This window comes from Equus przewalskii, chromosome 17 (assembly GCF_037783145.1).
Source record: "Equus przewalskii isolate Varuska chromosome 17, EquPr2, whole genome shotgun sequence".
In the NCBI taxonomy this organism is placed as follows: Eukaryota; Metazoa; Chordata; class Mammalia; order Perissodactyla; family Equidae; genus Equus; species Equus przewalskii.
Genome location: NC_091847.1, coordinates 897297 through 912427, shown reverse-complemented (window position 1 = coordinate 912427; position 15131 = coordinate 897297). Strand labels below are relative to the sequence as shown.

Here is a 15131-nt window from a genome sequence, read left to right as displayed (position 1 = left end):
GGCAACCACACATGACCACAATCAAAGTCTGCAAAAGGAGAGATAAACAGAAAAGCTACCCCAGAGGAAACCGAGGTAACTCAGGAACTAAAGGAAATTTAAAATAAGTTTTAAAAACAAAACAACACTCAAAACATGTACCCTCAGATAGTAGAGAAGTTACTGGACCCACACTGTCAAGTGGATCTGGTTGAGGAAGGTAGTGTCAGTTTAGTGTTATAGTGACCTTAAAAATACTACACACACCACCCATCTGTTCACGAGGAAATTATACTCTTATGAATGCACGTGGCATAGGAAAAAGAACGTTTTAATATCAGACATAAACCCGTTTCACTTACACCTGTGTACTGCTGAGAAAAGTATTGAGCTTGTGAGACTGCTTCATCCAGCGCAGCTTGGATAACAACTGCTTTACAGAGTTACTGTCAGCGCTTAATGAGTCCTTGCTTCCTGATGTGAGTCCATGCCCCAGCACTTAGGGAATGCTCAGTAAATGCCATTCTCACTGCCCATGATGCAGCAGAAAAAGCTAACAAGTGTCACTACAAAGTAATTTTTAAAAAGCAGACTGACGGTTGCCAGAGGTGGGGGTGTGGAGGGTGGGAGAAATGGGTGAACTATTTTGGGGGGGTTTTCTATTGTGGTCATAATAGCTTATAATGTAGTGAAATTTCAGTTGTACATTATTATTTGCCATACTCCACACAAGTATGCCCCTTCACCCCTTGTGCTCACCCTCCACCCCTCTTCCTCCAGTAACCACCAATTTGTTCTGTCTGTAAGTTTGTTTATATTCTATGAGTGAAATCAACGGTGTTCACGTTTCTGTGTCTGGCTCATTTCACTTTTTCATTTAACATGATGCCCTCAAGGTCCATCCACGTGGTTGTGAATTGGACGATCTTGTCTTTTTCTCTGGCTGAGCAGTATTCCATTGTATATATATACCACATCTTCTTTATCCAATCATCAGTAAATGGGCACTCAGGTTGCTTCCACATCTTGGCTATTGTGAATAATGCTGCAATGAACATAGGAGTGCATAAGTCTCTGAATTGTTGATTTCAAGTTCTTTGGGTAAATATCAGTAGTGAGATAGCTGGGTCATATGGTATTTCGATTTTTAATTTTTTGAGAAATCTCATACTGTTTTCCACAGTGGCTGCACCAGTTTGCATTCCCAACAGCAGTGGATGAGAGTTACCTTTTCTCCACACCCTCTCCAACATTTGTTGTTTTTTGTCTTGGTGATTACAGCCATTCTAACAGGAATAAGATGATATCTAAGTGTGGTTTTGATTTGCTTTTCCCTGATTAGTGATGATGAGCATCAATTCATGTGCCTATTGGCCATCTGTTTATCTTCTTTGGAAAAATGTGTGTTCATATCCTCTGCCCACTTTTTGATTGGACTTTTTTGTAGTTCGTTTGTGAGTTCTTTATATATTACAGAGATCAACCCCTTATCAGATAGGTGATTTGCAAATATTTACTCCCAGTTAGTGGGTTGTTTTTAATTTTGATCTTGGTTTCCCTTGCCTTCCAGAAGCTCATCAGTCTGATTAAGTCCCGTTTTATATTTTCTTTTGTTTCCCTTATCTGAGTAGACACGGTATTTAAAAAGATCCTTTTAAGTCTGATGTCAGAGACGGTACTGTCTATATTCTCTTCCAGAAGTTTTATGGTTTCAGGTCTTACCTTCAAGTCTTTGGAGTCTATTTTTGTGCATGGGGAAAGAATGGTCTACTTTCATTCTTTTGCATGTGCCTGTCCAGTTTTCCCAGCACCATTTATTGAAGAGACTTTCCTTGCCCCGTTGTATGCTCTTGGCTCCTTTGTCAAAGATTAGCTGTCCATAGACGTGTGGTTTTATTTCTGTGCTTTCAATTCTGTTCCATCGATCTGTGTGTCTGTTCTTGTACCAGTATCATGCTGTTTTGATTACTATAGCTTTGTAATATGAAGTCATGGATTGCGATGCCACCAGCTTTATTCTTGTTTCTGAGGATTGCTTTGGCTATTCAGGGTCTTTTGTTGCCCCATGTGAATTTTAAGATTCTTTGTCCTATTTCTTCGAAGAATGCCATTGGGATTCTGATTAGGATTGAGATGAATCTGTAGATTGCTTTGGGTAGTATGGACATTTTAACTATATTTATTCTTCCAATCCACGTGCTTGGAATCTTTCCATTTCTTTATGTGATCATCAATTTCTTTCACTCCTGACTTATAGTTTTCTTTGTATAGGTCTTTCACCTCCCTGGTTAAATTTACTCCTAGATATTTTGTTCTCTTTGTTTCAATTGTAAATGGGTTTGGATTCTTGGGTTCTTGTTCTATTACTTCATTACTGGAGTACAGAAATGCTACTGATTTTTCTAAGTTGACTTTGTACCCTGCAACTTTGCTGTAGTTATTATTTCTAATAGTTTTCCAACGGATTCTTTAGGGTTTTCTATATATAAAATCATGTCATCTGCAAACAGTAAGAGTTTCACTTCTTTAGTGCGTATTTGTATTCCTTTCCTTTTTCTTGCCTAATTTTCTGGCCAAAACCTGTAGTACTACGTTGAATAAGACTGGTGAGAGTGGGCACCTGTGTGTTGTTCCTGTTCTCAGAGGGATGGCTTTCAGTTTTTCCCCATTGAGTGTGATGTTGGCTGTGGGCGAACTGGTTTTTTTTTAGTTTAAATAAATAGAGCTTTTTTTTGTTTTAAAGATTTTATTTTTCCTTTTTCTCCCAAAGCCCCCCAGTACACAATTGTGTATTTTTAGTTGTGGGTCCTTCTAGTTGTGGCATGTGGGATGCCGCCTCAGCATGGCTTGACGAGCGGTGCCATGTTCACACCCAGGATTTGAACTAGTGAAACCCTGGGCTGCTGAAGCAGAGCACGCGAACTTAACCACTCGGCCACAGGGCTGGCCCCCTAAAGAAATAGTGTTTTTAAAAAAGCAGACATCACAATGAAACATGCTTTAAGATTAACAATCATTTACTGAATTAACATTTCCACTTATAAACATACAATTTGCATATACAGGGAAAAATAGGTTCTGTGGACACACGGAATACAAGAGATAGGGAAGCAATCAGAAGAAAGATCAACTCTAGTGGGAAAAAAATGGAACTGCATTCCATGCCTCTGTCTACACAAACCTGAGAAGGAGAAAGAAAGATTACACAGGATCACAACTGAAGTAGAAAATAAACTTGGGTCATTCTGTCTCAACTGCAGGAACTTGCCCTTATGATCAGATCTTGGGTCCTGGTCTGGCCTGTTTCATGGATGGTGATCTGAAATCAGCCTCTGGTCTCTCCTTTCTGTTTACTAGCTAAGACCCTAAAGTTAACTGCAGGAATTAAAAGAAGAGAGCTAAAAAACAACCCGGTCAGCAGGTATACAATGTCAACGGCCAACTTTTTCCAGGTACATTATTTAAAAGTGCACACGGAAGTAAAATGCTTACTCAAATCTGAACGAGTTCCTTCCAGCTCACTGGACTTCTTGATGTAGAACTACCTAAGTGAGGCAATCAAATGGTTGGCACCCATGGGAGGTGGGACAGGGAAATGAAATCTCAGCCCATCTTTACACCTGGTATGCATTTCACATCAGCATCTAGTCACTAGCAACAGGGAACTTCCAGTCTCAACTACAGCTGCTCAACGGGGCTGGCCCTAGTGGGGACAGGGACTGAGGATGGGGCACACATGTATGCCAAGCTTCAGTCCACAGCTCTCCCCCTTCAGTCCGAGGGCAGCTGGGGGAAAACCAGAAGAATGCTTGCTTCAAGGGCATTTCAGTGACGTGACTCAATACTCTGTGGTTCCAGTAACCTCAAGCTCAAAATTAATACCCCAAAATGCAACATTAACAACTGAGTTTAATATTCTGTAAGTAAAGCATACAGTCTTAATAATGATTACCATTTGAACAAAGCCATTCTTACTACATAGGATGTAAAATCATAAAAGTAACATTTTTACCAATCAAAATGACAGTGTTATCATACATCACATCTGGTAATTTTCCACCATGTCAAACACCCAAAGAGATGACAATTACACTTCCTTTTTGCTGGAAACAGACTCTCCAGTGTCAACAAGTCCATTAGAATTGACTAGGAAAACAGACCTGCAGTCACCACAAAGTTCATTTGGCATCTGGCTTCACAGGGAGATCTATTTAAGCCTCAGAGATGGAGTCAGTTGACCAGTAAAACAAAAGAGTATGTATGTATGTATCTGGCCAAACAGCATAAAAAATAGAATTTGTGCTACTAGGAGTGTACTTTATGGAAAACAGGGCCACATGGAGTGTAGGGGCAGGGACTTTCACTGTGCAAATCTGCCTTCATAAAAGTACATTTTTTAAAGCATGGAGGACAGAAAACTGGAATAATTAGGAGCTTTAAAAATTCACAGAGATAATAACAGAAATGCAGGACTGTGGGTTTTCCCAAGCTTCACACATAGTTGGGGCTGAAAATTAAAAGGTTTAAGCTTCTCTATGATATTTGAGTCAGAAATAAAAACAAGGCTGATGCCCTGGTCTGGTGAGTGATATCTCAAGGTCATCCATGTCCTTAGGCCTTATTTCCCATCTCTAACCTGAGTCTCCCCCACAGCCCGGCACTGTGCCACCAGCAGGGCTCCACACACACCCAAGTGCTTGGGGACACCCACAGTGCCCCACTCCCACACAGGACAGGAAAGCTGCCCTTCAACAGCCTTCAGAAGTATGGAAAAGAGCATCCTCTCTGCAGTGCACTCCCTGGCAGGCCTGAACCAGTAGCACTGTAACCACGGCTCTCACTCCATTTTCCCCACCATTCTTTTAATATTACCTTCTCAACAAGTAGAAAAATAGGCTCTAAGTGGGCTGGGGTGGCAATAAAAATACTCAAGGCAGACACTAAAAACAATGCCTCTGAATAAAGCAAATCCACTCTACATACTTGTTTGTCATTGTTTTGTCTTCTTCAAGTTTTAAGGGATAAAGCCCTTTGAGGCTCAAGTCAATTCCTAATTTGGAGCATTTTCCAAAGACCACTACCAAAAACAAACCAGCATCACTGTTAAAGGCAGAACTGCCCCCTCACCCCGAGCAGCCAGCCTGGCTGGAAGCCTGCAGAGCCCCACACGTCACACCACTGCCTCAGGGAAGCTCCCAGGCAGCTCACCAGCCCAAACTCCTGAAGTAACAGACAGCCAGTGCTGTCTGAGGTTTCCCGGTCTGATGTTAAACCGAAAGAAGCTACAGCTTCTCTTGCCACACTAACTCACTCACTCACAGATCACCGTATTACCAACTAGCGTAACACTAAAATAAATGATCCCTTAAGCACTATGCCCATCCCTAAAAAGAAAATGTATTTCCTAACAGGTATGTTCAAAAAGGGATTTCGAGGGTTCCATAAGGAAACTTGAAACGAGCCAGTGTCCCCAAGAGTCCATGTTTTAGCTAAAGAGCCAGTCCAGTGCCTTCTCTGTGGTACTTACGTGGATCAGTTATAACTATAATGTCACTACTTTGAAAAGAACTATTAAAACTATTATTAAAAACATTTATGACAAACAGAAATGCCCTGCAAATTATATTATTGCACATAGGGTATCAGAAGCTATGCATATCCAGATTTCAAGGACTCTAGAAGACCCAGAACAGAGACCCTAAGGCCATGCCCGTAGCTGCTCCAGCCAGCATGCCCAGCGCCAGATCAGTGTCATTGTCTCGATACCGCTCACGAATGATGACTTGGTTGGCAGGCTGTTGTCCATAAAGTCCTATAAAAGAAGGGAAAAAACAGACCTCTGAGGAGCAGTTTGTGAACCCAACAGTCACTCAAAAAGGGCCCACTGGACTGAGAACCTTTCTGCAAGTAGCTGAGGTCATTCTCTGTGCATTTGTGGCCCTCCTGCTATGGCTGAGTGTGCCTCTAGAGAGTGGTAGGGTGGCTGCAACAAGTGCTCCCCAGCGCTCCTCCACCTCAGGCTAAGGTGACTGGACTTGGCTCAGTGAGAACACCTCCATTTCTAAAATCGCACTAAGAGAAAATCAAGATGCACAGCTTTCCAAGGTCCAAAGTCTCAAATACTGCAAAGAGCAGAATTCAAATGAAGCTGCAAACCCCAGCCTCCAATTTCCACTTCAGCCCTCCACATCACACTTAGGATGACAGGCAGATGGTGGAGAGCATGGGAGATACACAGAGACTGCAGAGAATGGGAGAGTCAAGAATCCCCATTGAAAGCTAAAATTGAAAAACTCATTGAAAAGCTAATTAGCTTCTAAGTATTGATGTAAACTTTTTTTTTTTGCTTGAGGAAGATTGCTGCTGAGCTAGCATCTGTGACAATCTTCCTCTATTTTACGTGGGATGCCACCACAGTGTGGCTTTATGAGCAGTACTAGGTCCGTGCCCAGGATCCGAACCTGCAAACCCAGGCCGCTGAAGCGGAGCACAAGAACTTTACTACTACGCCAACAGGCCGGCCCTCATGTAAACTACTTTTAAATTAAACCTTAAATCTGGTAATATAACTTGCTCTTCATTTTTAATCATGTGAACTTATGGGGAACAATATTTATGTTAGAGAAAAATTTCTAAAAAGCACACTTTAAACAAATTTAATATTTAATTTTGGATGATTAAAGTTTCCAACTGGAAACACATTATTTGTTCTCTTCTATACTTCACAGCTATATAGTCTAATAGGTAATTAGCTTCAAAATTGCTCACATAAAAATAGCGTTAACTTTCCTCTTTGACCCACTATTCCTTCAACAGCTCAACCCCAGGAGAGCCAGAAACTAATCCAATAGCAGTGTGTCCCTGTGGACGAAGAATGGAAGTGAAACCATCCCAGTCTAAGCACTCACACTGTTACAAGTGCTTACATGGACTGAATCCTCACAACAACCTTAGGAGGGTCTACTATTATCCCCATTTTACAGACAGGCAAAAAGTGAGGCACAAAGGGATTAAGAGCAGTAAGGGCTTACAAGGCCAGGCACTGGGGCTACAGTGTGTGCTCCTGACGACTCTCGCTTCAGATACAAAGGCCAGTCACTCTCACCTATAATTTGTTTCAGGTGAGGTGAAAAATGGACAGAAACACATCAAAAGCCCAGAACAAAGATAAGCCCTTCCAGGACTCTATTGCACTTGCAAAATGAAACATCACCTCGGTAGTGATAATTGCTGAAGGATGTTACCAGAAGGAAAAAACAGGAGAAAGATTACCTCTTACCCCTTAAAATGAGCCTCTTACTTTGGCTGCTTCTCAATATAAGTGAAACCTATTTAAGTATACTAATTCTCTTCTTGGAAACAAATGTGGATACAACGGTAAAGTTTTAAAAATCAAGCCTACTCTAGCTTTGTAAAACAGTGAAAATACATACCACATATTTTTTTTAAAAAGCACAGTAGCAGAGTGACGTGTGGTCTATAACCAAAAACATAGCTCTCTTATCCTTAAACTCAGAAATAAAAATTCTTCACTGATCTACCCACTAAACGAAGAGAAACAAGGAATGGAAGCCTGGCATGAGTTACCTGCACATGGGTACTGGTAGGGTACAGCATAAGCCTGCCCATTCGCAGTGTAGACCACCTGAGTTCCGGGCGGGTACACACCGCTGTATGGACCATAGCCATATGCCTGCTGAAAAGAAACAAGCCCATTAGAGATACACTTTTGAAATTCAACGTCTGTATACAACAACAACTCTCAACAAAGGAGGCAGAGAGGGAATGTACCTCAACAGAATAAAGGCCATATATGACAAGCCCACAGCTAAGATCATACTCAATGGGAAAAGGCCATTCCTCTAAGAACAGGAAAAAGACAAGGATGCCACTCTAGACACTTTCACTCAACACAGTATTAAGTCCTAGCCAGAGGAATCAGGCAAGAAAAAGAAATAAAAGGCAACCAAACTGGAAAGACAGAAGTAAAATTGTCAGTATTTGCAGACGACATGATATTATTTATGGAGAACCCTAAAAACTCCACCAAAAAACTATGAGAATAAATGGATTCAGTAAAGCTGCAGGATACAAAATCAACATACAGAAATCTATTGTGTTTCTATACACTAAAACCAAATTATTAGAACAAAAAATTAAGAAAGCAATCCCAGGGGCCGGTCCTGTGGCTGAGTGGTTAAGTTCATGCGTTCTGCTTCGCGGCCCAGGGTTTCACCAGTTCTGATCCTGGGCACGGACATGGCACCACTCATCAGGCCATGCTGAGGTGGCATCCCACATAGCAGAACCAGAAGGACGTACAACTAGAATATACAACTATGTACTGAGGGGCACTTTGGGGAGGAGAAGAAGAAGGGGAAAAAAAAAGAAGATTGGCAACAGATGTTAGCTCAGATGTCAATCTTTAAAAAAACAAAAAAAGAAAGCAATCCCATTTATAATTGCATCAAAAAGAATAAAATACCTATAAAGAAATTTAACCAAAGAGGTGAAAGACCTGTACACTGAAAACTATGACACTGAAGAGGACACAAATAAATGGAAAGATATTCTATGCTCATGGATTTGAAGAATTAACACTGTCAAAATGTCCATATTACGCAAAGCAACCCACAGATTCAACGGACTCCCAAGGACATTCTTCACAGAAATAGAACAAAGAATTCTAAACTTCATATGTGCCCCAAGAGACCCCAAATAGCTAAATCAATCCTGAGAAAAAAGAACAAAGCTGGAGGCATCACAATCCTTGACTTCAAAATATACTACAAAGCTACAGTAATCAAAACAGGATGGGACTGGTACAAGAACAGACACACAGATCAATGGAACAGAATTGAAAGCCCAGAAATAAAACCACACATCTATGAACAGGTAATCTTCGACAAAGGAGCTAAGAACATACAATGGAGAAAGGAAAGTCTCTTCAATAAATGGTATTGGGAAAACTGGACAGCCACATGCAAAAGAATGAAAGTAGACCATTATCTGTCGCCATACAGAAAAATTAACTCACAATGGATCAAAGACTTGAAGGTAACCTGAAACTACAGAACTCCTAGGAGAAAATACAGGCAGTACACTCTTTGACAATGGTCTTAGCGGCATCTTTTCAAATAACATGTCACTCGGGTAAGGGAAACAAAAGAAAGAATTAACAAGTGGGACTTCATCAGACTAAACAGCTTCTGCAAGGCAAAGGAAACCAGGAACAAAAGGAAAAGAAAACCCACCAACTGGGAGAAAACATTTGCACATCATGTATCTGACAAGGGGTTACTCTACAAAATATATAAAGAACTCGCACAACTCAACAACAAAAAAAGAAACAATCCAGTCAAAAAATGGGCAGAGGATATGAACAGACATTTTTCCGAAGAAGATACACAGATGACCAATAGGCACATGAAAAGATGCTCAACATCACTAATCACCAGGGAAATGGAAATCAAAACTGCACTAAGATATCATCTTACACCCGTTAAAACGGCTATGATCACCAAGACTAAAAATAATGAATGTTGGAGAGGGTGGGGAGAGAAGGGAATCCTCATCCACTGCTGGTGGGAATGCAAACGGGTACAGCCACTATGGAAAACAGTATGGAGATTTCTCAAATAGTTAAAAATGGAAATACCATATGACCCAGCTATCTCACTACTAGGTATTTATCCAAAGAACTTGAAATCAGCAATTCAAAGAGACTTTGCACCCCTATGTTCACTGCAGCACTACTCACAACAGCCAAGAAGTGGAAGCAACACAAGTGCCCATCGACCAATGACTGGACGCAGAAGATGTGGTATATATATATATACAATGGAATACTACTCAGGCATAAAAAAGACAAAATCGTCCCATTTACAACATGGATGGGTCTTGAGGGCATCATGTTAAGCAAAATAAGCCAGACAGAGAAAGACAAACACCATATGATTTCACTCCTATGTGGAAAATAAACCAACACACAGAGAAAAGTTTACGGGTTACCAGAGGGGAGGGGGTTCAGGGGTCGGCATAACGGGTGAAGGGGCATACTTATATGGTGAGTGACAAATTTCACAATGCTATAAACTATTATGACCTCAATAAAATAAAATTAAATTTAAAAGAAAAGGACAGTGGCACAGAGACCCCAACGTCCCTCTCTTGGATCGTATAAGGCAAAGATTTGCTCCCTACCTCAGGGGTTGGTGTGGCATAGGCTGTGTAGGGAGGTGGAGAAGCAGCCACAGCAGTCTCATCATACATGACTTCTGAGCCCACATAAGCCTAAAAGAAGAGAGAAAATATGAAAGACAGTGAGTTGCCACAAAGCACCTGCAGGTTCTTCCTATACATATATCCACTTTATTTAGCAGATAAAAAAATTAAAAGCCAAAATGTTAATCTTTGACCAGCAAATGCTTTCGGAGAAGCAGTAAACGGCAGGAGGACTATCTCCCACACCTCCCCTCAGCTCCACACTCTGGGGTCCTCTGAATTCAGGAGGAGGCGGAGGAGAGCTCTCACTGCCCAAGAGGGCCACAGCACCTCCACTGCTCCTGAGCCTTTGAAAGATGTTACACCACTCTCAACAACTCTTCTGTTCACAAATAAAAATCCTACAATCTGAAGTGTAGCAGCCAGAGATATGTTCTACACACAGAGTCTGTTTTTTGCATTTAAAAAAATCCTTCATTGAATTACTTCCCAGTGGAAAAGAAAAATATATGCACTCTCTAAAAAAATATCCATATAAAGAATCATCTTGACATCTTGCTCCTAACTATATGGATCATTAATACTAATTTCACCCAAGAAGAGAATTTTCATGAGAGAAAAGGTAACTGGAGCTCTACAGTAAGCTCTGGGGGAAGAAGTGTCTTGGGCTAACAAGAGTAGGAAACAACGACCTTTGGATACTAAGTCTTTTTCGTTCTTTTCCCACCCATACAAATGCTTTTATAAGCACCATCTACCTTTTTCTTTTCTTCCTGGAGAGAGAAAGGAAAAAATAAAATCCTATCTGAAGAATGAAAATGCTGACCACAGAGGAAGTCACTCTGACTCCCTGACAGACACAAAGATGGCATCACGAGCCTCTGCAAATGGGGTTGGCTGTCTCAATGACCTCGTATGGTTACAGTCAGAACTAGAGCCAAGTACAAGCCCCAGAAGTGTCTGTTCCATGAGGCTGAGATGCTGTGCATAAAAAGCAACCTGTGGTCCTTTCTGAGCCTTTGGAACTGTAAACCACAGTGGGGTTCACAGTGCTACCAATCTTTGCAAGACACAAACATTTCTAGAAGACAACACTGGAACCAGTGTGCCTGTGTGAGGAGGGCTCCTCCTGCCAAAAAGCTGGGCAAACTCCAACTTGCTCAGTCAGCAAAAGCCGCCCTGCCCAGCTCTGCTTGCTCATCCATGGCTGGATGGCCCAGAAACCCATCTTCCCCATCTCCCTTTCTTCATCTCCTGTTCTCCTGTTTCTTACAGTAAGACGATGTGAAAACATTACTGGTGTCCATTAGCAACTTACTGTATTTGTCCTGGAATCCTGAAGCGTAAATTTCCAGGCCCTGGAGAATAGAAAAAGAAAGGGGTACTTCATCTGAGGCAATCCAACATCTCTCTCTGATTCGCAAACCTGCATTGGCAGCACAGTTTCTGAAAAAGCTTGTTTTAACAGGTCTTCAGCCCTTGCCCCAATACCCACTGGGTCAACTCATTTGAGACATAAAAAACTGTATCTATTGTACCTATAATATGTAACATTTAAAACACAGGGTTTTGCTTCACTTTTCATGAATGTAAAATATACTGTGCTTAACTATACTACAACTTCATCAGTTCATGTCATACACACAGATCTACTTGATTTTGTTAATGGCTACATAATGTTCCATGATATGAGATTTAGATTATCAGCAATTTTTTGTGATTAAAAATAATGTTGGTAATTTTGCCAGCTTGAGAAATTGACATATAACATACCTATGTTTAAGGTGTAGTGATGAGCTGATACACATATATTGCAAAATGATGAGCACAATATGGTTAACACCTCCATCACTTCCCACAATTACAATTTTTCTGGTGGTAACATTTCAGATCTATTCTCTTAATTTTTAAGTATATAATACAGTATTATTCACACAGTCACCATACTGTACATTAGATGTGCAGAATTTATTCATCTTATAGCTGGAAGTTTGTACCCTATAACCACATCCCCCCCATTTCCCCCAACCTCCAGCCCCTGGCAACCACCATTCTACTCTCTATTTCTGAGTTTGACGTTTTTAGATTCTACACATAAATTAGAACACACGGTGTCTTTCTCTGTCTGACTTATTTCACTTAGCATAACAGCCTCAAGGTCCATCCATGCTGTTGCAAAACACAGGATTTCTTCTTTTTTAAGGTTGAATAATATTCCATTGCGTGTGTACACACATGTACATATATATCACATGTTCTTCATTCATTCATCCATTGACAGACACTTAGGCTGTTTCCATGTCTTGGCTACTATCTAATGCTGCAATGAACACGGGGGTGCAGATATCTCTTCGAGATGATTTCCTTCGGACGTATACCCAGAAGTGGGATTGTTGGGTCATAGGGTAGTTCTCCTCTTAGTTTTCCGAGGAACCTCCATAACATATCCACAGTGGTTGTACCTATTTATATTTCCACCAACAATGTAGAGAGTTCCCTTTTCTCCACGTCCTTGCCAACACTTCTCTTTCATCTTTTTGATAACAGCCATCCTAAGATGTGAGGTGATCTCATTGTGGTTTTGATTTGCATTTCCCAGCTGACTGGTGATGCTGACCATCTTTTCATGTACCTGTTGGCCATCGGTATGTCTTCTTTAGAAAAGTGTCTGTTCAAGTCCACTGTGCATTTTTTAATCAGATTGCTGTTCTGCTATGGAGTTGTACAACTTCCTTATATATTCCAGATACTAATGTCTTATCACATAGATAGTTTGCAAATATTTTCTCCTATTCTGTAGGATGCCTTTTAATTTTTTGGAATGTTCCTTTTGCTGTGTAGAAGCTTTTTAGTTCCATGTAGTCCCACTTGTTAACTTGTTTGCTTCTGACGCTTGCATTTTGGTGCCATATCCAAAAAACTGTTGCCAGACCAATGCCAAAGATCTTCTTCCCTATGTTGTCTTCTAGCAGTTTTACAGTCTAGGGTCTTACATTTAAGTCCTTAATCCACTTCAACTTAATTTTTGTGAGTGGTGTAAGACAGGGGTCCAATTTTATCCTTCTGCATGTGATTATCCATTTTTCCCAACACCACTTATTGAAGAGACTATCTTTTCCTGACAGTATTCTTGGTTTCCTTGTCAAGTGTTAGTTGATCATATATGCGTGTATTTACTTCTGAGATCTAGATTCTGTCCCATTGGTCTACATGTCTATTTTTATGCCAATACTATTCTGTTTTGATTACTAAAGTTTGATTTGTACTAAAGTTTGAAATCAGGAATTGTGATGCCTCCCAATTTGTTGTTCTCTCTTGGGATTGCTTTGGCTATCCAGGGTCCTTTTGCGGTTCCACATAAATTTTAGGACTTTTTGTTATTTTTGTAAAAAATGCCATTGAAATTTTGATAAGAACTGTATTGCATCTATACATGGATTTGGGTGGTATGGACACTAATGATATTAAATCTTCCAATCCATGAGCATGGAATATCTTTCCATTTTATTTGTGTCTTCAATTTCTTTCATCAACGTCTTATAATTTTCAGTGTACAGATCTTTCACCTCCTTGGATAAATTTATTCCTAAGTATTTTATTGTTTTTGATGCTGTTGTGAATGGAATTGTTTTCTTTTTCAGATAGGTCATCATTACTGTACAGAAACACAACTGATTTTTGTAGGTTGATTTTGTATCCTGCAATTTTACTGAACTCGTTTATTAGGTCTAACAGTTTTTTGCTGGAATCTTTAGGGCTGTCTGTACATAAGCTGCATCATCTGTAAACAGAAAATTTTATTCTTCCTATTTGGGTGCTTTTTCTTTCTTTTTCTTGCTTAACTGCTTTGACTAAGACTTCCAGTGCTATGTTGAACAGAAGTAAGAGTGGGCACCCTTGCCTTGCTCCTGATCATAGTGGGAAAGCCTTCAACCCTTCACTGTTGAATATATTAGCTATGGGTTTGTCATACATTAAAATAACGCTGATATTAACATCCTCACTACCTCTCTACCCTTATGTAAATATTTCTACAGGACAATTCCAAAGAGTGAAACTGCTGGGGCAAAAGACAAAATCTACTTCAGTGGGTACTGCCAAATGGCCCTGGAAAAAGACTGTAACAAATTCTATCACCAACTTTTGCCTATGTGACCATAAAAATTAGATACCTAAATCCTAACTATCACAACTTTTCTGCTCTCCCTCCCTCATCCCCTCACCTTTCTGACTCTCCATCCTTCTCCTATCTTTTGTAATTTAGGTTCTACACTCTTCTGAACATATTTCATTGAATCTCTCATGCTAGGACTCACTTCATCAGCCAGAGAGTGTTCCTACTCCTGTGAGCTTCAATGCCTTCCAGTGCTCTGAAATGACAAGCCCTGGGGGAATCTTCCAGTCTCTGCTGAGGTCCCAAAGACATCATATTCTCAAGGGTTTTTCCTTAGCTTTCCCAAAAACGATCTTACTCCTTTAATCAGCATCCCTCCAGACCACAGATGATTACTAAAAATTTGCAAGACTTAATTAACTCATCTTGTTACTGCTTCTGGGAGTTCGGGTGGGGTTAAAAACGGTGATACACCTCAACAGAACCTTCTATCTCTTTCTTTGGCTGTCACTCTCTGTAGTCTGTGCTTGCAGGTGAACTTCTTTATTTGGCTGTTGCTGCTGAAATGTTTTCCCCTTCATTTCACTAGGTAGTTGGGGAAGATGATCCAGATTTACTTCACACTTTTACTCAGAGGCCTCTGTTATGGGTTGAACTGTGTCCCCTAACAAAAGATAAGGTGAAGTTCCATTCCCTAGTCCCTGTGAATTATTCATAAATAGGGTCATTGCAGATGGAATCAAGTTAAGATAAGGTCATACTGAATAAAGCGGGTCCTTAATCTAATGGGTGTCCTTATAAGAAGAGAAATTTG

General features: G+C 40.5%; 1 protein-coding gene across 4 annotated transcripts in view; it reads right to left on the bottom strand.

The window, feature by feature from the left end:
• Positions 1–2975: 2975 nt before the first annotated feature.
• The window catches only part of PLEKHB2 (pleckstrin homology domain containing B2), a 35497-nt gene continuing 23341 nt past the window's right edge, over positions 2976–15131 (bottom strand). For 2 of the 4 annotated variants that reach the window (XM_070580958.1, XM_008537034.2), the window contains exons 5-8: positions 11522–11561; positions 10183–10272; positions 7567–7675; positions 2976–5791 (exon numbers count right to left, since the gene is read on the bottom strand). In XM_070580958.1, the coding sequence (XP_070437059.1) occupies positions 5655–5791; positions 7567–7675; positions 10183–10272; positions 11522–11561 (376 nt within the window). In that variant the 3' untranslated portion in view covers positions 2976–5654. The remainder of the gene's footprint in view (positions 5792–7566; positions 7676–10182; positions 10273–11521; positions 11562–15131) is intronic. The other 2 variants (XM_070580959.1, XM_008537035.2) reach the window with 1 other exon arrangement.